The sequence below is a fragment of the Lissotriton helveticus genome, chromosome 5_1, assembly GCF_964261635.1.
Source record: "Lissotriton helveticus chromosome 5_1, aLisHel1.1, whole genome shotgun sequence".
NCBI classification, from domain to species: domain Eukaryota; kingdom Metazoa; phylum Chordata; class Amphibia; order Caudata; family Salamandridae; genus Lissotriton; species Lissotriton helveticus.
The window spans coordinates 1,057,594,578-1,057,618,475 of record NC_136065.1 but is presented as its reverse complement, the minus strand read 5'-3'; the positions used below and the strand labels follow the sequence as shown (position 1 = coordinate 1,057,618,475).

Below are 23,898 nucleotides of genomic sequence, written 5' to 3'. Positions count from 1 at the left end.
AATCTGCAGCTGGGACCAGATCAAGGGTAATCAATTGGTTGGATTGCAATTTTTACAAAAAGGAACATTAGGAATGTGTGATAAATGGTAGAGGAGGTCATGAAAAACAGTTTGGGCAGGGAAAAGGGTACGGCCAGACACTACATCATAACCCAGAGAAGTTTTCTCCTTTTCATCATGGTACATGCAGTGCACAATTTGCGCTCCACTCCGTGTTGACTGTAGTGTCACACCCCGAAGGCAGCTAACCTGGGAGGGGGGCACGCAGCCCCTCTCCCAGGCCGTTTTCTGGCCAAAGTTACCCCATTTCCCTGGGCTCAGCCATATTTATAAGTGGGACGGGGGCATGCAGCCCCTCTCCCCGGGCCAATATTGGCCCCAGGGATGTTATTTTTCTGATGGTGGAGCATGTTACTAGATCTTGACAACAGCTATGTTGGTAGCTGAAATGCGTCATTCCTGGTGTCAATGAAGAACCGGTGCCCCCGCCATGCACAGTTTTCTCATCAATAATTTTACAGCAAATGTTGCAGTGATAGTATCAATGATGTCATAAAAGATGTTATGAGTGATGTAATATGTGAGGCACTTAGCAGGCAGTGCATGGTGACGGCGTGAGTTCTAGTAACCTTAGGGCAGGTAAGTTTCCAGGGCCATTAATGTCTCTGGGAGGGGGGATGCGCTGCCCCCTCCCTTTATTATCCACGGCCAGGGTCCCCGAACCGAACGCAGCCTGGGAAGGGGGCTGCGCTGCCCCCTTCCAGTAGTAAAAATCGACCAAGCCCTGGGGGATGAGGTCCCCAAGGCCAAATTCAGCCAGGGAACGTGGCGGGTCGGTCAGCCCCCCTGTCGGTATTTATATATGGCCAGGCCCCTGGTAGTATGGTAGTATGGCGCGTGAAATTAACAGACATTCAGTCTAGATGGTGCAATCCCTTCTCAGTTTTGATATCTTGCTGTCCAATCGGAAAGTAGCTGGATAAATTTAAACGCCACTGTATCAAATGCAGGTTGATTGTAGCAGGCATTGAAAAATGCTAGGTTTGCTGAAACGCGTCTGCTTATGCATCAAATAAATTCATGGTATTGAACCCCGTGAATGCCCATATCTTTCTTTGGAGACGTAAACGTATATATTAATGTTCCTACTCCTCCCAAAGGAATAAGCACTTACGGGAGTTATTCCTTTGGGAGGAGTAGGAGCATTCATTTATTCCACGGGTACACCCCGTGACAACAGCACCCGCCCGCCCGAGAGTGCACAGGGAAAAGGTGGCAAGGAGCATGTTTATATATATATATATATATGTATATATATATAAATCCAAGGTTGCCCTGTGCTTAAGGACGCCACTCCACGGAAGCATTCCACAGGAATTTTTATATTCAAAGCGGTGCTTTCTGTTCTGATAATCAAGGTCCCTTACACGTTTCAGAGCAGCTGCTCCTTCATCAGAGTGGAATTGTCAGTCACGGAGTGCCCCAACACGCCCTTTCTTTTACCGTGCATGCTTTCATTGATTGCCCTCCGGTGGGCCTCTCTGATGAGTGATGCTTCCACTGCATGCTGGGGGGTGTAGTGCCTGTGTTGGTTATCGATTCAAAATCCCTGGTGGAGTCCGGCTGCTGACAATTTGCATTCATTATTTTATTTTATTTAATTTCATTTCAAAAGCCCTCCAGTGGGCCTCAGAAGGGAAAGGCCGGTTTGCAATAGGAATTCTTCCGTGCTGCTAATCTGATTTAGAACAGTTCATATGTATGTATATATATTTACAAACACAATCAATCGTGGCCCACAACTCCTCCAGATGGGGTCTTCCAGGTACAGACCACCAGACGTAAGTTGTTATTAAATGAAGTGCTTTATTTCAAAATCACGGCTCACAGTCTAATTCAGGTCAGTGCCTAACATGACACGTTTCGACTGCAGAAGCGTGGTCTTGATCACATGATATATATATACAGAGAGAGAGAGAGAGAGAGAGAGAAATATATATATATATATATACACCAACACACACACACACACACACACACACACACATATATATATATATATATATATAATGATTCTCTGGGAAGGGCCCCATGAAAGGTGCTTACCTCTTGCAGGACTGAGGGGATGTTTGTACCATTCAAATCAGCAAGAAGTTTGTATTGACTACTGAAGTCGGGTATCTATCAAAATAATAATAACCATAAGTGAGCAGAATTGTAATAATTATTCATCATAATAATGTTTATTTCAGAAAACAAATTCCATAACACGAGTAATAATAAAAGCAGATACACAATTAATAGAAAAAGTAGGCAATAAAAACTCCAGATATGTAAAATCCCATATCACCAATCCATAAAACAATTACCTACCCATACTTAGCAGTTTACTCTAAGATTCCTTTAATATTCCTTTAAACCCCCCACAGTGTACAAACAGATGCATTCAATGGATAACATCTCGAAATAGGTATGGACTGGCCTTAACCGAATAAAATCCATTCCTTTGAGAAGGAGTATAATACATTTCTGCCACAAATCTGAATAAAAATCATAGAACATAATAACATAAAGGGTATTTTGATCAGAAAACATGTCACTTCTGCAAGATTCAAGATCTTTAACCTGAGACCACCTTTCTGAAACTGATAGGAAGTTATGTACTAAACTAAGCCTAGATCTGGTCAAAAGATAACAATGATAATTATTACTAGCATAAGTCAACTATGGCTCATTATACAAAGTTGTTTTAAGTATGGCATGAGTACAGACAGTCACCTTTTGTAATTCATTGGACTCCCTGATAGATCTTTGCAAGGCGTTGAAAGTTGCACAGTATTGCCTGGCGCAATGTAGCCTGATCTGTGCGCCCCAGTCTGTGTTTGGGAATCTAATTTGATGGACATTGATTTCAAATTAGGAGAGTGATGAAGGGTACGTGCTTGTCAGCTACTAAGAATTGTCTATGGCACTTCATGCAAAGCTTTCATATTGCCCGAGTTATTTTTTTTAAATAAAGAGAGAAAGATGTGCTTGGTAGGAGTGACAGTTTCTCTCACCATAATTTCAATTAGTAAGGAATGGGATGAGGAATGGTTGAGGGGGTAATTGATGATTCTGCAAAGTGCTCATTGACGACAATGAGAAAATATACATTTAAAAGCTCAAAACAGCATTAATGGTGCAATATACTGTAACTAGTGGAAAGAGCAGATAGCCTGGGCCCAGACACCAGGCAGAAAAAGAGGAACCTGTGCTTACCAGGGAGGACTCTGCGGCTAGAATGGAGGGGAAATTGTGACTATTAAAAACATTCTTTAAAAATTGCAGGCAAGTCCCTGACTCAGGTACTATCCAGCAGGGTAACAGGTTGAGCGTGAAGGTGGTCAGCCAGGAGGTCTATGGGACTTGTGCTCCCAGCCTGACCACTGCTCCCTCATCAGCCCATTAGCAGTGTCTCCAAGTCATTCCTCCCTCTCCCTCTCACTGAGCTCAGGGAGAGGGTCCCTGACATTATCAGCAGCTCTTGTGGCCTTAAATGCCTCCACCGCTTCCTCAACTACACTCACATACAGCCATTTGCAGCAGTGCAGAACAGGGCTCCTGCCTTTTGACACCCTCCACTTGGCATCTAACTAAACACCGGACTCATCGCCAGTGGAGCCTTCTGCTGAGTGGAGCGTAGAGTGTGTCTTTAGTGAGGTGGGGAGGCCACACTTATTACACTGCAGCAGATAAGAATTAACAATAGGGGTGGGCAGAACTCCGCGGAATCTCGATGAGTTTTTTTGTAACTCTGCGGAATTCTGCAGAGTAAAATTGTGCGAGTTCCGCCCAACTCTAGTTATGTGGTTCGGCAGGCCATGTCTGCACTACTGTGCACATTTCAGTGAGGCCTTAACATATGTCCTGCATTGACACACTTAAATTACACACCATCACCCTTGGTTCAAGCTCAGACATGAAGCCAAATAGTAATTTCTGGCACTTACTGTATTAAAGTTGGCATCGAATGCTAGATCATTAACATTTAGAGAGCTACAGTTCACACAGGATGGTGAGGAGAGTGTGGTCTGAACTTCCGTTCGTAAGTTGCTCAGATCTGTGCTCAGGTTCTGCTGCGTACTGTGCAGATCATTGAAAGAAGAATTCACTGCCTGTAGTAACACGGCGGAGGTATACATCACTGCAACGAGAAACAAAACAGGGAGAGGCATCGGTTTACTGCTGTGGGATTACTGTTCACTTAATTCTCTCTCACAAACCTCCAAAGCCCAGTACCCATTCACTTAGTTTGCTAAGACCATCCAAGCAAATTGTAATCATCTTTAGGCACCCCAGGCACTAAATACTTTGCTAATTTCAGGGGAAAAGAGAAAAACAGTACTAATTAGGCCCTCTCGCATTTATTAAATTTGCCTCTTGTCTTTATGCCAATGCCTAGTTAAACAGGTAAAAGGCTGCACACCTGTGCTCCGCCATTTTGTTGTTGCGGACTAAAAGTTCAACGGTCTTGGCAGATCAGCCCAGCAAAAAGCTACACCTACTTGGGGGCTCTGACTTGTCAACTCCCTAAAACACGCTCTGAAGCTATTTGTGGTCTCCCCTTCTAGTCCCCTCTGGACGCTAACTGGGAATTGCAGAGACCCCCTAAGAGTCTGCACACTCTCCTCTCGAATCACACATTCATAGGAGTTTGTAACAATTACTACATGCGAAAGACTAAGACGATGGGTGCAGATGATTCTGGTGAATGACCCAACTCATTGGCTCCTCACATTCCTGCGGGTGCCTCACAACTCAAACTTCAACTGCAACATGCCTTTCAAGATACTTAGGCCCCTAAAGTTATGTATCTCAAAATTTGAGTTGTAAGTTTGGGTCACTTTACAGAGGCGAGTTTGTTAATGAGTAAATCATATCTTTGACTTTGACACCTATTGCGCCCCTTTAAAGACACCTAGGCTGGCCGCCTACATCACACCTCCTTGCACCCAGGTCCTCTGAGAAATTAGGACAAGGACGAATGTGACAATACACATTAATTGTTTTCTGGCACACTTCCCATTGAAATCCCTTGAAATAGTAACCAAACTGGGACCTGATCATATCTAAAATCAAGAAGTTAAAGGTTTCTCCCACGGGACAGCACTGTTCATAGACACCATTGCTATTTTAGAACTTTGTAGTCAGATTTCTAGAAAACTGCCTCAAATTTGTTATGTGTAACCTGAGAATTACGTTTTACAATATATACGTCTCTAAGGATCCCGAGTTTTTTATTTATGTGGAACACTGGCAATGAGATTCAAACCTCCTACTGTGCCCCAGAGCAAGCATTGACTGCTAGACCTAGCTTCTCTTGGAGATTCAAGATTACAAAAGGAGTAACTTTGCTATCCAACTAGAATGCAATCGTACTGACACTGAGATGCAAGAGTTTTGGAATAGGTTAAGCCCTCTCCATTGCTTTGCGAGTGATCACCCCTGCCCTGAGGTATTGAATCTCAAGTAGCCACGATATTTTCGATTTTTAATACTCAGTATGCATGAAAATCTTGCATGTGTGCAGAGGCCTTGAATGTTTAAAGGTACACAGAGCAGGGTTTTTTGGCCTAGAGGAGGTGTACCAAGTGTGCCTTGCATTTATCATGGGACAACCATCTACATACTGGTTCATAGATGCTTTGCAGTGGTGGCAGCATACCGTATATGACTCTGTAATACAATACATGACTTTTTCCAGTCCCTTGGTGCAAGTAAGAAGCTTACAGACCTCACTCTCCAAAGTTCTGCTGAAGTGTCATTATCGGGTGCTTTGTTGACATCCTGAGAGTATGGGGATGGGGTGGGGGGGTGAAAGGAGTATTATGTGACTGTTATGAATCAGTATGAAAGGCATGTGTGGGTTTTTGACAATAATGGGATACATTTGGAATAACTTTGGTGAAGCATAGCACAAGATAAAGGCTGGGAAACCACCTCCTACATGAGTAAGGTGCATTGCTTCCAATCCTCAATCTTTTGTGTAGCACTAGACTTTAGTATGTGAAAGGTTGGAGACAGGGATGCCCACAGAACTGTCGCGGGCCGTTTCATCAGTGGCCTGTCTGATTATTTCACTCCTGAGCTCTACTATTAGGGTTGATGAGGGTTAGAGGACAGGAGTTACCATTCACTCAGGACCTGCCTTCTGTCTCACTCAGAGGTGTTACACCAAAAGGCTAACAGCAGTCATGGATGAGCACTTCTTGCCTCATATTGCTATTATTTTGAGAGATCTCCATGGAGGCAGCGCTCATCACCCCTTTTTGTGAGCCCATCTCCTGAAGACAAAGTCTATGTCTGCTGTGAAGCGGAGGGATACACAAACCAAGGTAACCACCTCAAACCAGTCCCAGGAGAGTGACAGTGGAATCAACATTACTTCATTTGAAAAGGACAATAAGAAAGAGCATGAAACTTCCTCAGATGGTTCCAAGATTTCTCACTAACCACAGAGGTGAGACTCCTCAGAGTGTCAGGGACACTCTTGAGATCCTGGGCAAGCCTCCAACAGTGAGAGGACATCTCCTGAAAGGCTGTAACTACTTGCTGAAGGAGAGATGTGAGTTTCCCTTGGAAAGAAGTCTACCTGTTCTGCTGAGAGACTAGAGTGCAGGGCACCTTAACACGATGAAGCCTGGCAAGAGGAGAAGCCCAGCTGGGATGACCTGGAAGTATCAACTGCACTGAAGTGATGACTGCTTCGCACCGTTTCAGCCTGGCCTTCTGGATTGAAGATTCCAAGCCTGACTACTGCTCATGGTCATACCTGATCTTTAAGATCAGAGGAGCTGACTCAGGTTCTGGAGTCGATCTCCCTGCCGCCACCCTGTGAACATGCCACACTGCAGCGACGAAGAGAAGCATGACCTTCTCCGCTGTCATCAACACACTGTCTACTCAAGAACTGTGACACATGCTAGCACCACCCATGACCCTTGACCCATCTAGGCTCTGATGGACTCATCAGCTGCCTATGAATGAGCTTTCATCACAGTTTGACTAGAGGTTTGAATTTGGGTGTAAATTGTTTCACTGGAGAGGGCAGCCATCCCTGCCGAATGCCTGTGGTATCTGCAGCTCCATCTGCAGTATGGAGAGAGGAGGTGGTACCACATGAACTTAGTAGATCCAGAGAGTTTCTCCCACTGGGGGTCACACATCATCGCAGAACGTAATCACTACCTGATTACTGCCCCAGAGAGTGAGTGATTTTGACCTAAGACTGTGGGCCTACCTTCCAACTGCTAAGAAACTGGTTACCATTAAGAGACTGACCTTAAAGTCATAGACACAAACTTTTTCACGCTCCCCACAGTGAGCCTGGACATGGCATCTGCGTTAATAGATAACTATTTCTTTTCTTGTCACACCTTGTTAGAATAATGTGTTCCCTAACATATTCTATTTGTGTTTTATCACCTAATTGGTACAATAATAAAAGGGCATATGTAGGTAATTTCCATTTTGTGATTCCCAAATAGCGATTTTTAAGGAATCGCTATTTGAGAATAGCAAAATGGAATGTAGGTAAAAATTTGCAATTTTTTTGCGAATCTCTAACATTCCTTATTTGCGATTAGCAAATTGCGAATCGCAATTAAGGAATGAGTGTCCCATTCATTCCTATGGGCCAAAAGGCCCTTAGGAATGAATGGGGATACATTCTCAAATTGCGATTTTCTGTGTGAAAATCGCAATTTGAGAATTGCAATTCCAAGGGTGCCATGGTGTCCAAAGGACACCTGTTGCACCCCTGGAATGTGCCTGTAAGTACATGTGGCGCACAGACATGCCCTAAGGGCATGTCTGTGCGCCACATGGCACTTTGAATTTTTTTTTAAAAATGCATTTTTGAAGGAAATCGCAAAATACCGTCTACTTGAAGTAGGTTGTATTTTGCAATTCCTTATGCAAAAATCGCAATTTTTAAATCACCCCAACATAGCATTTAAGGAATCGCAAAATTGCGATTCCTTAAATGCTATAAGCAAAATAAGGAATCGCAATTTTTGCGATTCCTTATTTTGCTAATTGGCACCTACATATCAAAACGCCGTTTGCGATTCGCAAACGCCCAAATTCTCAGAATTTCGGCATTTGCGAATCGTAAACGGCTATCTACATATGCCCCAAAGTACTTTACCTTGTTCATTAAGATAAAGCCCTGGGCTGAACAGTCATATTGTTTTCTAATGTGTGATTGTTGAGTTTTGAATCTCTAACCCTAAAACACTCCCTGAGAAGCACTGGACTGCTCACTTTTCTATTCTCAGATTCAGCTTCTAAAAGGCTGTAGTTGGTGCTCAGTTTTCAGCAACTGAATTAGGTCAGGCCCTGGGACATCATTGAAAGGCCTCAACTACCTACGTTGTGGCCCAGTAACCCTTGTGTGCTCTGGGACCCTCAAAACAGTTGTGACCTAGTGGGAAACATAGGAGGCGAGAGGGCAAAAGGTTTGAGGGTGAACCTGAAGAGAGAGCCAAGTCCAACAACTTGCATTATGTCCTTACAGCAATAAGTAGCAAGTGCAATTTCCTAAACAAGGTTATGATATGAATCACTATGCTTGCTGGATCCATGGTTCAAGAAGTGATGGTCTTTTGAGGTCTGTTGAGATGGTGTTTAGTGCTGTCCACACAAAGATCTTCTATTCAATGTTTTACTTTATTCAAGCTTGGCCAATAACAGGCCAGGTTATAGATACACTGTATGAACAGTTAATACAATTTGATTTGATTTAAATAAGCTAAAAACTCCCTTAGGGTTGTCACGATATGTGAGGAAATGTTTTCGCTATTGAGGACATGATCATTCTGCTCACAGTGAAATATACAAGAAGATTCTGAAAGGCAAGTATTCTCTTAATTTCATTGCATAATTGCACTATTTGTAAACATTCTTACTAAATATTGCCTGTTTTCCCAGTATTCTTGTTTCAAACCACTCAATATTCACCGATATTGAGGATGTTCACAACACCCAAAGAGATACAACAAATCCTCAGTGCTCTCTTGTCTTGTTTGACCCACTGTGAGGTGAAAAGGACCCCCAGTGATCCAAACCCTGATGAAGGACCCAAATCTTCACAAATGTTTTACAATCATTCTTACAGAATTACTTTCGGCATTGTTCTTTAACTCCACAACTTGGGAACCCTTCCTTACCATTGGCCATTGAGTTAACGCTGTCTATTGCTGGATCCGACTTCTTTCTAATTTCAGCAAGTATCTTCCCTCCCAGTAATGGTCCAATGTCTGTGGGGAACATTTCAATACCGTCAGAACATAGACTGAAATGTAAAGAACATAATAGTCATGGAAGATTGGAATTATCATATAAAGCATTTTAGAGAAATGCTGGTATTTCCAGACAGAAAAGCAGACGATGGGTAAGTTCAAAGACAGAAAGTATACTTACTTGAACATGAAGTATCAAGACAAGTATGAGAAGGCACCCCTCCCCCCTCACACAGAAGTTTTTAAAAAACTTAAAATCCACAGAACAACATGGAGGAGGGTTGTGTCTCCCCAAAACATAGCTTAATTTCCAGGTCAAAGCTTGACCCCCATTCAACACTTTCTTCTTGGACCCCTAAAAAGAGTACCAATGTAGTGTGCCTCAACAAAAGACAGTATGTGATGTTGGGGGTAGAAAACATTTACTCTTGGTAGACGTTTCACTGCAGGGCAGTCATTGGTGTGGCTGCATCAAAATGTGTGATGAGGAGAAAGATAGGGAACGAGTGCTGAGGAATGAGGAGTTAGGAATGAGCGGTAAAGATGGAGGGATGAAAAGTGAAGCATGAGAGATGAGGTGCAACAAACCTCGAGTGAGTAATGAGGAGAAAGAGAAGTAGTGAGGAATGAGGCATAAGGATTGGGTAGTGGAAAATGAGAGCTTAGGACTGAAGGAAAAGGAGTGAGGGATGGTTAGTGGAGGAAGAGGAGTGTGGTATGAGCAGTCAAGGATGGTGTGAGAGGACTGATGACTAAGGACTTAGGGATGTGAAGTGAAGGATAAGGAGTTAGAAATGAAAATGAGTACTGGGGATCTAGGGTTGAGGTAAGGAGTGAGGGGTGAATGAAGAAAGAGGGATGAAAAGGGAGGATGAGTGTGGAATAAGGGGGAGAATTTAGGAATGAGGCATGTCAGATGAGGAGTGAGGACTAAGGGATGAGGACTGATGGATGAGGAGTAAACGTTTAAAAGTGAGGGGAGAGGAATGAGTAAAGGGATCTGTCTCTGATATTTATTGATTTTTACAAAAATGAATATAAAATCTATACACAAATATGTATTTCATTGTGCAGTATGACACCAAATGTATGTCAAATATATTTGAGGCAGTACTTCCCCAAATTATGTTTGAAGTGGTTTCTATGGATGGCTAGACTAATTCAGGGCATGAATAAAAAAGCTTTTGCTGTGAGTCATGTCTTATTTGAAAACTAGGCGTGACTTACTCATGAATTTCCGGGTGTAAGCCATGCTTATCAAGGACCTCATACATAAAGCTTTTTTGGGAAAATCGTAGACAAATCACACATATGTCTGGACTAAGGGCCATATGTATCAACATACCCTTTTGCGATTCCTTAATAGCGATTTTTAAGGAGTCGCTATTTAGAAATCGCAAAATGGTATGTATCAAGAAATTAGCTATTTTTTAGCGATTCCTTAAAATTCCTTAATTGCGATTAGCAAATTGCTAATCGCAATTAAGGAATAATTTCCCATTCATTTCTATGGGCCAGGAGGCCCATAGGAATGAAGGGGAAATTTGCGATTCGAAATTTGCTAATCACAAATTGTGAATATTTTCAAGGGTGCAGGGGTGTCCAAAGGACACCCTGTTGCACCCCTGAAATCTGCATGGGTGCACATGTGGCGCACATACATGCCCTAAGGGCATGTCTGTGCGTCACATGGCAGTTTGAAAAATGAAAAAAAAATTATTTTGGAAGGAATTCACAACTTACCACCAACTAGAAGTTGGTGGTAATTTGCGATTCCTTAAGGCCAATTTGCAAAATGTTTTGGCTTCTTACATTGCATTTAAGGAATCGCAGAATTTGCGATTTCTTAAATGCAATCGCAAAATAAGGAATTGCAAAATTTGCGATTCCTTATTTTGCTAGCAAATTCCCTTGATACATACTATTAGGCCAAATTGCATTCGAAACGCCGAAATTCTGCGAATTTCGGCGTTTGCAAAGTCAATTTGGCTTCATACATATGGCCCTAAGACACAAATACTCCCATACAATGCTTTGTAAATCAGACCTAGAAATTCAGGTGTTTATTCACATTCAAGACAGAAAAATTCCACTACTCACAAAAAAAAGCTTATGTGAATTAGACTGTGAATAACCATAGCACTTTACGCAACCCCTTATATTTTGAAATAATTACACCACTTTCCTCACCGTTTGTCTTTTGTTTTCCAGATCGTGTAGTACTTCACTTTCCAAATTTTCCAGTTAACATTTTCCACTAAGCTATTCAATAAGCAAGGATTACAGCTTGTCATTGAAGAAATGAACTTATATTCACAGGAGAATTTTTCATAGCTAGGCGTTTAATTAAGCAGGGCTGGACAAAGCAATTAAGTTTACTATTATTGCCTACTTACTATTGACGCTGTCATTGGCTTTTGTCACTGGGAGGCTGCTGGCATTGACGATGTAGTCAATTTCCTGTAAGTGAAGACAGAGTGGATGTTGTCATCAAAATGGTCTACACCATTGTTGTGTTTTTGGTGTTTAAATGGAAGTTCACTGATGCAGTGAAAGAATGGGTTTTCTAGGACTAACATCTTGAGGACTAGGCACATATTCTACACTAAGCCCACATTACTTTAAATTCATTGGGTGAGAATAACCTTTTCAAGCAGTGTGCACTTCAACTTACCGCTCCTCCTAGGCCAAGAAAACCGAAGGAACTTCCAGCGGCTGGCTTGTTCAACACTGTTTTCTAAGATCTGGCTATCAAGTTAATTAAACATTTCGAAGTAATTGGCATTACATTCCTCAAATAAGTTGAATGCACTGGACCTCTGGTTAAGTCCAGATAAATCTCAAACCAACTTTTCTCCTTGTCGTGTGCAAATGTTAGCCATATGGCCGAAAGCAACCAAGCGCGAATGATGGAAAAACTCGGTTGACCACCTGATATTTTGTGTTTTCTCTACCACCACTACAGCAGGTCAAAAACCTTGCCATTTTGAGTAACTCAGTTTTAACAAAAGGGCCACTGATTTCAGCCAGATTCATCTGAATCACTTGTCCATATTTATCTGAGTTAACTAATCGAATAGGATCTATTTGGGTCGTCCAACTGTGTGTTGTATTCAGCGTTTGCGGCCCTGAGACACAAGAAGCAAATTTCCCCTGCTTGGCATCTCAGTACTGGCTTCAAGAGAATACAAACAGCCCTTTACAGAATTGGACCAAAGTTTCTGATCAACAGACTCCTGAGTTACCAATCTACAGTAGTGCTGCTCAAATTTGCACTTCATAGAAAACTAAAGGGGACCATGCCATTTACTCTGAAGTTGCCTATCCGTGGAATGATCTTCTTCCACTCATCAGGGCAGTTGCAGACAATCATATTTTCCATCTAGGTACAGCCGCGGGCGGTAGTGGGAGTTCCTGCCAGGCGGTGACGTGGGGAGGGGTAGGGGCAGGTGGGGGGTAGTAATCTATGGATTAAGGACCTTAACGGGTAAGTAAACATATAAATAAATAAAATGAATTTCGTTGCGTGCACTGCATCACCAAATGCGATGCAGTGCGCGCAACGAAATTCGTTTTATTTATTTACATGTTTACTTACCTGTTAAGGTCCATAATCCATACATTACTACCACCCACCCTGCCCCTCCCACTCCCCACGTCATCGCCCGGCAGGTACTCCCACTACTGGCCGCGGCTGTCTAGGTATTAAAACTCGTTTACTTCCCTTTTGATGTTTTACCAACTGCCTTCTAAGCATGAGCTTAATAGCCGATGGTTAGTAATGGTTATTATCATATGTTGTATCTCAGTGCCAAGAAGCCTGGCAAGTGAGTATGGTAGTAAACTAGTAAGCAAACATAGCATAAAAATATTGAGTTGTAACAGGAGTCATTTACTAACTATTCGCTCTACTGAGGATAAAACATTCCATTCCAGTTTTACTACCAGGGGCTATGTCTTAAATGTCTTGTACATTGACATAGGAAACTATAAAAAAAAACGGACCCTTGAAAGCAACCCTCACTTTCCTCAGGCAGAGAGTGCTTAATTTGTGCAGGTGCTTTCAGGTGCTGAGCACCGGCACCTATTTCTCAGGGCTGGGTCTATTGAATTTTTCTCCCATGCACAGCCAGCACTGTGCACAGGCCAGTAAAAAGCCCCAGCCTTGAGCGAGGCTTGTGCAGCTGTAAGTTCAGATTTGGTGCATGCTGCTAGTGTGCTTGCTTTGGCGCGCACCAGTGCCTGGTCTTCAGGGTGGGGAAGGGCAGGTGTGTTGTGTCATGCGAGTATAAACTGCACGAACGATGAACTGGGAGCATAATTTCAGCTGCGCTGCCCAACAGTCTGTGCTTTCCAGTGTAGCCAAAGCTGCAAGGGTAGGTGAGTTGTGTGTGCGTTATTTTAAGCACAACTTTTATCCTACAAGTGACAGAATAGTGCTTGGCCGTGGGACACCATCGATAAATTCCTGCACAGTGGCACCCGCAGGAAACTGCCCAGTAGCTGCCTGTCTCAGGAGCCCAGACAAGGCCTTGCAGTGTAATAACAAAATACGAGAAGTAGCTGAGGGTGGTCCGAAAGTGAAAACATTTCTTCCTGCCAGTCACTGTATTAGTACCACACTCCTACCTGTCCCAAAACCATCTCGTATCTATCACACCCGTCCTCTCCCTTCTGCAATGGGCACCGTTGCAGCCACAAGCACCATGGAGAACACCTCCCATCTCTGCCACAGATAATGGGCCCCACCCCTACCTCTGACAGTGCCCCTCTCTCCACAGTGGCCTTCTCCCACTATCCCAGTGCCCCTCTCTTGTGCCTTTCTCACCTGTATCTCAGTGCCCCTCTGCTTACAGTCACCTTCCCCTCTGTATCACAATGCCCCTCCCTGCAACAACACTCGCTCATTCCTGTTACAGTACCCCTCGGCTCCCTCCCTCACTCTCAGAGCACCCCTCCCCACCATCGCTTTGTATTAAAGCATGCACTGGGCCCTGTGAATCCATACTTTGAGTTCGTACATGAGACCGCGAAGCCCTTCCCAGTCTTGGCCATTCGAACCAGTGTTGTGTTTCTATCTAGGACCCTAATTCGATATTCCCGATTTATGCCCTTATGTGATTATAATAAATAATATCCTTATAAAGGCATAAGAATCATATCCATATTTTGTAATAGCCCATGCAGTCCAAATACGGCAAGGCTACTCCCCTAGACTCCTAGAAAGTACAACGCGTTCTTTAAACAAACCAAGCCTCCAGCAGCCCGAGAAATACCCCTGCTTTTGTTTTGATTTGCACAAGAACTCCTGAAGTACAGAAAGAACTGTTAGTTCTTAGTGACGTCTTATGTCCAACCTTACGTCAAACCCGGCACCTTCCAGGTATAAATATACCAACGTTGCCTTAATCAAACACACTGTGGTTTGGAGCAGAGCGGCTATCTACTTACCCGAAGCCCAGCTGATGCGAGAAGCCGAAGGAAGCCGCACCTCCCTTTTGACGCACTGAGAGAGACGCTGTCTTTTTCTCCAGCCGGGAAAATCCAGCTCCGGTGTTTCCAGTCACCCTTGCGGGTTGCTGGGAGATCGAGTCCTGAGAGAGAGATACAAGACCTCCTACATTCGATTACCAAGGTACGGAGCTGACTAAACCCTTGAGAGAATTCTTGATTCAGATTCTTGGCAAAAACTTAACTTAACTTAAACTTACTTACTCCTTCCCACGTATTAGGCTTAGGTCAGGTACACCGGGGTAGGCGTATCTTAGAAGCACCAGTTGAGTTCGTTAGTCAATGTTTTTATGTATGTATATATGTTATCCATTTTAAAGTATCATATGGCTAAGAAACCATATCAATGCTTTTACAGTATTATTTCATAATACTCCTTTTACTGTACGCACTTTACTTTATGATAAGTATTGCAATTGTGGCAACTCACTTCTCTTGCATGAGAAAGAAGACTGCTCAATAAATAACACCTTTTACTGAAAACGCCCGTCTCTCTATTTCTCTGCACTCTGGTGAAACTAAGTATGCACGATTGACTGAGTGAAATAACTGTCTATTGTTTTCACACGACTCTAGAGATACACTCTTTATTCTGAGGGAGCAAAGTTGTCATGTTTATGCGGTTGTCAGAAGCTAATCCCTTCTTGTCTAAATCAGGACGGTTAACTCTTTCCTGAACATTCGAGAAAGTTTCTAGTGACCTCTGAGCTAGCTGGCAAAACTAATTAAGTCTAACATAGTCCTAGATGACCTCAGTCCTACGTCTAAACTGCTGTTTATGTTATTCCAATGCGCAGAGCCTATTGGGAATATAGGAACTACACTACATGGCGCCCAACGTTTGGTAAGGCGATAATCTAACGCAAGACATTAGAGTAACTCAGTCGTGCTTTTTCACACAGACCCTTTTTCCCGTAAAAACTCCAATAGACATCTGGAGTGGGTAAAAGGTTAAAATCCGCCTGAACTTAGTAGGAAGAGATTCCTATGTATTAGTTTTTGGTTTAGTCAACGTTGAAGGACACAGTGTTCCAAAATATTGTGCACCTAATCTTTGTTTCCTTGAAACTTGATCTGCAACAAAAACTTTCTGTCAGTAAAATGGGAGGAAGTGAAGACGAAAGGGAGAGAGCTCGAATAGCAGCTCAACTCCTAGCGGATGACACAAGTCTCCAAGAAAATGACCCGAATGTTATAATCATTCCGGTTAATGTAAGAAGAACTATAACTCTTAAACTTACAGAAAATGGACTATCATCGAGAGGTGGTACAGTCATATTCGTGGTAGAGGCCCATGAATATCGGCAGACAGAGGTATTCTGTTCATGGATACATTTTCCAGCAGCAAACGCTGCAACACAAGACTTCCACTATTACAAAATAGAGGAATCTCCGGAGGAATACGCTCCTTTTGAGGACGTTGAAATCCCACTAACTTACCAAGAGCACCTGCTCTGGTTTAATGGCGCCCTAAAACATCAAAATCACATTACCAGGCTCGGTCCACTAGGTAGACCAGGAGCCACGTGGCCGGTTCTAGCCAGCTACACAACACATCACGATATCGAAAAAATGTCAAATAAAGAACTTATAGTTAAAATAAAAGAATTAACAAAAGCATATAGAGAATTAGTTCAATTGGCAATGGACGACATAACATATCTCCAGAAATTGAAAGAAACAGATATAGCAGAACAACCTTTTGAACTTGCCAGAATCATAGAAAAATCCTATGAAGAACTAGGAAGAGATAGTTTGGGTGAGAAACCACTAAAACCACAACTAATTGAAAATCCTGAAAAAACTTGTATTAAAAATAATCTGAATACTCCAAAAAAGAGTTGGGATGGTAACAAACAATCCACTCCCAAAGAAAAACGATTCCAGTCCAGAGGAAGGTCTCCTCAACGGAGAAATAGATCTCCAGACCGAGGATGCAAGTCTCCCCAGAGGGAGCCCTCTGAGAAAAGATACAACGTTAGAGATAGGGATAAATTAAGAAAACCTGACAGATATCAAGATATTGATACACGTCCCTCTCGATCTTTTCAGACTTCCTCACAGAAATCGGAAAGAAGAGGACGGTCAGAACACAAGCAAGAGCACGTCAAGCCCAAAGACAAGGAACCTGCTCATCAAAGTAAAAAGTTACAATATCAAAGAAAGAAGGTAGCAAGTATTAAAATAAAACATGCCGAGGATACTGAGGACACAACTGAAAAACGGAGTGTGGGCCCAGACAGTGCTAGACAGCGCAGCAGAAGTGACCATAGCTCGCAAGATCCTGATGAATCGTCTGGAGACAGTGGACACAAATGAATACATTCAGGTGGAAACTGCAGACTCCAGAGTTAGCAAACCCCATAAATTATACGAAATAACATTGCGTATAGAGGGGGACAAAACTAGGAAAATAAGGGGTCTCTTTTGGGATAACTTATCTAAAGGCTATGATATCCTGTTAGCTGAAAAAGACTGGCCACCAGAGTTTGTCAGGGAGTGCCCTCATGGCGAAGAAATGATTATGCCTACCTTCTCAAATCATATTCCAATTCATAAAAAATACACATTAGCAAGAAAATGGGCAGTAGCCCAAGCTCCTGCATTATATAAAAATAATGTAGGATGGTATGAGGATTCTCCTCCCCACAAAATCCAGTTAAAAAAATCAACCTACTGCACAAAGGCAGTACCCAGTTATAAAAGAAGCTAAAAAGCAAGTCAGGGAGATCTTAGATCAACTTGAATATCAGGGGTGATTGAAACATGCACCTCACAAATGAACAATCCTTTGTTTCCTGTCTCCAAGCCAGACGATTCATATCGTCTAGTTTTGGACTACAGACACTTAAACTCCTGTTGCAAAACATTTGCAGTACAAAATTCACACAGTGCAGCACTAATGAATAACATCGTGGACAAAAAATATAAAACGACATTAGATATCTCTAATGGATTCTTTTGTCAGAACACAGGTATTTGACCGCCTTCTCAATAATGGGGTTGCAAAAACACTTCTGTCTACTCCCAGAGGGATTCAAAAACAGCCCAGGATTATTCTCAGCAAGGGTAACAGAGTTACTACAAATATATGATGATGAGGCATTATCGTATGTCGATGACATCTATCTCACAGATGATGACCTGGAGACACACTTGAAAAGAGTGAACACCATAATACTTGGGTTCGCAGCTGAAGGGGATAAATTCAACTTTAAAAAGTCACGAATTGCTCATCTAACTGTCCTGTTTTTAGGATATGAATTATCAAGTGAAGGCAAAAGCCTAGCAGACAATTTCTTAGAGAAATGTGCTGTACTCCAAGCACCAAAAACGCTGAAGAACTTACAATCAATACTAGGTTTCCTGAATTTCGGAAGAACATACATTCTAAATTATGCAGAGAGGGTTAAACCTCTCTATGAATTAATAAAACCTGATTTCAAACCAATCAATTGGACCCAGAAACATACAGAAATTTTAAGATCATTGCAAACAGACATGTTAGCTAAAACTAAATTGCAAACTTGCGAAAACATACGCAACCTTGTAATCAGAGTCTTACCAGGAAGATGCGGATTCACGTACCTGTCCTCTAATGAGGGAGAAACGGTACCAATAGCTTACAAATCTCACTTGTACACACAAGCTGAAATGAAATTCAGTTCTACTGAAAAAATCCTAAGGCAGAAGGATATCTGTTTTAACAGCAGAATCAGCCCTTGAGGCACTAACAAGACCACGCAATCTGAATACCATGGTACTAGATCCAAAATGGATACAATGGGAAAATTCTCTTGCTGCAGAAGACTTGAAGCACTATTTTGAGCCGAAAATGAAAAAACTAGAAAGTCTAGAATATGAAGAAGAATATCCTCTGCCAATCGATATTCTGCCTCTCAAACAATACACATGTGTAATCTACATGGACAGATTTGCACAAGACTACGATGTAGAGAAAAAATCCTATATTTCGCAGCGTGCGCGATTGTTAAAGGTCGCTGGCGCTTTGGTAAATTCAGACCAATAATCACCAAAACTGAATCACTCAGAAACTGCTCAGCTCAGCTAGCTGAAATAAGATCTTTAAAGATGGCGCTTGAAAATGCCGATCGCGAATTCCACACACTAATAGTGTGCGATTCGCATTACTGCGTCAAGTCTTACAATAATGACATGCAGACATGGATCAAAAACGGTTACAAAGATGACACAGTAGCCACAATAAAGCATAAAAAGCTTTGGGAACAAGTAGTTCTTTTGCAGAAAGAACTACGAAAGACTCACATGATACATACACTGAGTCATCAACGTGATGGCGTTCACGTTGCAGGGAATTCATTGGCTGACAGAGCCACAGCGGAAGTGGTTCAACCGGCTTCCGTAGCCACAAAAAAGCAATCTAAAAAACACATAGACGGAGAAACCATGCTGGCGGTAAAAGCGTCTTTAAAAGGCGACTATGCAGCATTACCTCTCGGCTATCCACTCAATAATACATACATAATTGATGCAAACTCCGTTCCTTTTGCTCAAATCCCTGGAGTGAGGGATAGAGTAATTCCAAACATGAACAGGAGAGTCTTCTTAATTGAAGACGCACACATGGGATTGGGTCTAAGGCACCAAGAGATCGTGAAATCTCTAAAAGAATTACAATCAGAATACTGGTGAGCCTGCAAAATTACAAATTTGCAAAGGATTGTCCGAACTGCAACAGAGATCGCAGTCGTGTACTGGACCAGACTACTGCCAGGAGTCCGTTATTAGAAAGCATCAGGCTATCTATACGCAGAAATCAAGCCGGAGAAATGCGTTCCCATAATTATTAAGACTAGATTCACTTAAAATGTAGACCCCAGCACTCGGCTGACACCAGAACTGTTATACAAAGATTTACGAGTCTTTATCGGCACATACGCAATTGGCATGCTGCATTCTGACCAAGGTCCTGCGTTTAGCTCTCGGGCTTACAAAGAGGCCAGCATGGGCATTGTATTGCGGTACTCTTCTCCCTTCCATCCTGAGGGAAATGCGGTAGTGGAAAGAAAAAATCGTGACATAAAGCAATCTATAACGGCGAGGGTATTAGGTTCGGGTGATGGGTGGGTCAAACATTTAACAAGTGCCCAACGTAGTCTTAACAATCTGCCAAGAAATTCTCTAAAAGGTATCACTCCATACGAACTATTGTTCGGTACTAGAATGCACATCGAGGACTTAGATAGTCAGACTTCAGTGGTAAATAAAAAATCCTTTGATATCAAAGATCGTTTGGCTGTTTTACAGGACTTAAATGAAACAAGAAGAAGTCTGAGTGATATAAAGTTAAAGCCAACAGCCACTGAAGAAAAACCACCTGTCCCAGCAAGACCTGTCTGGATTCCAAAGATAGGGGATCTAGTGAGAGAGAAGATCGCAGTGAAGAAGGAATTTGGGCCTTCTTACAGAAAAGCAGTACCTGTCTTAGCTGTCAGCGGAACAAGATCAGTTGTACTACCGCCCCTTGCTGGTAAAAAGGAGAACCGAGTTGTATCCATCGACCTGGTAAAACCACAATCATGTGGCCAATAATAAGTAGTAGGCCCAGTGGACTCCCAAGAAGTAGCAGAAGACCAAACCTTGCTACAATCCAAGAGGTTCAAACTGAAAGACTAATCACTTTTGGTACACCTGCAGTGAATAAAAAAGGACTATGCAACAAAGCCATGGAACTTGTGCCTCTTGAAACCCAAATTGCAACAGTTCGTCAAGAAACACCTGTCTACAACGATGTAGCTTCAGACTATACTAATATAACAAAGAAAGATCCAAAGACAATAGAAAATCCGGAAGCAATTCCAACAATTGACAGAACTGCATCTGGCTACTTCATCAATTTCGATGACTGTTCTGAAGATCCAAGCGAGCATGAAGAAACGCCAGCAACAAAAACTTTCAAAGACAAAGTAACTGAACTTTTTCACCAACTAAAAGAAATATATCTGATTTCACCATGGATTGAATTTTGGATTGTGTTAGGTGTACTTTTCCTCCTACTTTGGCTCATCATGGTTCTATGTTTGAGAAAATTCATTGAAGGAAAATATAGTACAATGGACACAGCAAGTCAGAACATCAACTTGGTCCTAAAGCCTCACAAATCCTTTCACATCGAGAAAAGAGAACTGTCATCAGTGAACATCACAGCCAATCCAATACCCGGTGGGGTAGCATGGGACAAAACTGATTATGACATTTATGGCCCGATTGAGCTCCTGAAATATCCACACCAGTTCAAGGTTTCATTAAGTGACTTTGTAAAACCAAGTACTTTCTCTGATGATTGGGACTTTGAAAATATTAATAATATGATGTCAGACTTAGTAATGTCAGCAAAATTCACTGAACAAGATTATTTGCAGGGTTCAGCAAAATATGAAGAAATGTATAGCTATAATCATTATGGTCATCACTATTTGCATAAATCTGCTCAACCTAGAAATGTTTTTAATTATAACCAATGGGAACATTGTGCAACTCCGCCAAAAGGCAGCTCGAAAAAACATTTTATGAGAAATTCCCATACTTCTCGGGGTTTAACACAACTGATCCAGAAACGTTTTATTTTAAAATGTTAAATAAGACAGGAATGAAAACAATGTTGACAAATACTAAATTGATTTATTCTGAAAAATTTTATGACAAAATGTCAACATTTGGTTTTGAATTGTGGAAAAACAACATTGAAACAAAAACCATCTGGGGTTCAAAAGACTGGCAGGTACAAGGTCTAGAAGTATTATTTAGAGCCTGCATGATCCCAGAACAGATAATATTCCTGAGTGACACAATTCAGCAAACGACCTGTCTTGGTTTAGCCAAGATAAAGGACTTAAATAAACCGTCTATTCCGAACCCAATACCTGATAGTAATAGCAGTACAGATGTTGAGATAGACGTATCCCATATTTTACACCAAAACAGAACAAATCCTGATTGGCAAAAATGGTTGATCTGGCCCACAGACACAAATAACTGTCAAGATAGATTCCTGAACAAATTACAGGGGTTTAAACAGAACAGGCCAGACCCAAGATACTCCCAGAGACAACATCCAGGGATAGTTACAACATACAGTGTAGGGAAACTATGCCTTGAGTGGCTACAGAAATCCACACTGGCTGAAATTAAGCAACACTTGTCTTTACTTAAAGACGGTGCTGACTTGCGTGATTTCATACTTCGACCACGCAAACAGCGTCAAAAACGTTTCATATACGCCGGTATATACGCTGCTTACAACGAAGCTTGGAAAGTAATACAAATTGAAACAGCTGAAAAAATACGAGAAATTGATCGTATAAATTTGGAAAAATCACTTTCTGTAGTGGACAATGGGTTAACGACTCTGTCCTCCAGAATATATTCACTGGACAGCATTGTATCATCTGCTATTGATATAATAGAGCAGGACTTACTAATGTTACAACATGGTCAGTCGCAATTGCGTTCTATTGTACAACTTGGCTGGACGTTGCAAAATCTGCGTTCAGGCTACATGCCATGGCGTCTAATCAACATAACGTCATTATTCTCTATCTTTAACCTTACTGATAAACAAATCAGTTTGGCACAAAAAGGAGCAGACTATACGATTCTGAGCATTGAAAAACTTGAGAGATTACCATTGACAATGTCAGAGAGACCTGTCATTGAATGGATAATACACGGAACAATTACAATTCCGATAACAACTTTCCAGTTTAAGTATTGCCAAAAATATATACCAGCAGGCCTGTATGAAAGGTTGGTTAAAGGATACATCAAGTCAACATGGAATTTACCTTATACACACAAATCTTATAGTGAAGGGAAAAAGGAGGTATTTCTTAGTGGTAATAATTGTAAAAAATCACTAAGCGGTACACTTCTGTGTCAAGGTATTAACTTGCATGGAGCCTGCGAAGGTTCATCAAACAACCTTTCTTGTCACCTGCATGGTACTCCTGCAACACAGATAGAGCCATTCTTTAGACAGCTTTCCAACTGCAGCTACGTTCTATTAAGAGACCACAGCTGTTGTGGCATGGTGCCAGGAAAAGCCTATCTAGTGAGCGTTACTTCCATGGTCACTTGCTGTATGCAAGTATTGTATCCAAACAGCAATCCAGACATGGAGGCGGCAATATGGCCTTCTTTGAATATCTCGTCTATTCGAATTGATACTTTAAGCAGAATGAAATCAGTTCTTTTACAGACAACTGTGCCTTTAACCTCGTCCAAAGAAACATATGATCTGCAAGTTGCAAGGACAGCGGCAGAGATACATTCCCTATTATCAACAAATTGCCCCGTGCATTTCGCAGAAATGTTAGGTCAAATCTTAAACATGTCTGATACCAGTGGCATCGCATATGTATTTAAGACAATTTTTTCGGGACTGTTAGCACCCTTTGAAACAGTTCTGGGCATTTTCCCGAATTTTGTCTATTCCCTTTTTGGCGGCCTGCCTCTTCTTTTGGGACTCGTAGCAGGAATTTTATTTTTGATCCTTCTGCTCCAATATGGCAAGCCAAGCCACAGACAAAGCTCCAGCTACGATGGAAGAGACGATCCTAGCAATACGCTACCGAGACAGAATCACTAAAGTCATCGGATTAGCCCGGTTAAGAGATCTGAGAGCAACCTGGTTTCTTTCATTCAGACCAATCTGGCAAGATTGCATTTTACCTGTGCTTCGATGTCTGCTATGCGGAGAAGAATGTGTGTTGGACGTCTGTCTTACACTACCATCAGCAGTACCAATGGATATCGATACTTTGCTAGGTCCTGTAACGACTCATGCAACGTGTTGTCCCCAGCGGCTACCTATTCTGATGACGGCATTCGTTGAGACTTCACCATTACGAGTAGGTGGCGGTGAAGTACGAGGGGAAAGCAGCACCAAACAGGTACAACCTTCTGTGAGCATTGCTGATCCAGACATCGATGATAGCAATCATTCTCACATGTGCACAATTTCAACTTTTTCGAACTTGGTCGAACTTTCACCTGATGTTGTAGACCAATTTTTTGCAAGCCTGTCTGAAATGATGTTTTCTCCAGTCAACGAGAATAACTT

General features: G+C 42.1%; 1 protein-coding gene across 3 annotated transcripts in view; it reads right to left on the bottom strand.

Moving 5' to 3' along the window:
• Positions 1-23,898, bottom strand: part of LOC144755103 (prominin-1-A-like) — a 499,448-nt gene that overhangs the window by 117,215 nt on the left and 358,335 nt on the right. For all 3 annotated transcript variants that reach the window (XR_013594841.1, XR_013594842.1, XM_078643612.1), the window contains exons 6-9: positions 11,681-11,744; positions 9,213-9,302; positions 3,993-4,186; positions 2,107-2,181 (exon numbers count right to left, since the gene is read on the bottom strand). Coding sequence is in view for 1 of the 3 variants with exons in the window: in XM_078643612.1 (XP_078499738.1) it covers positions 2,107-2,181; positions 3,993-4,186; positions 9,213-9,302; positions 11,681-11,744 (423 nt within the window). In the remaining 2 variants the exon portion in view is untranslated. The remainder of the gene's footprint in view (positions 1-2,106; positions 2,182-3,992; positions 4,187-9,212; positions 9,303-11,680; positions 11,745-23,898) is intronic.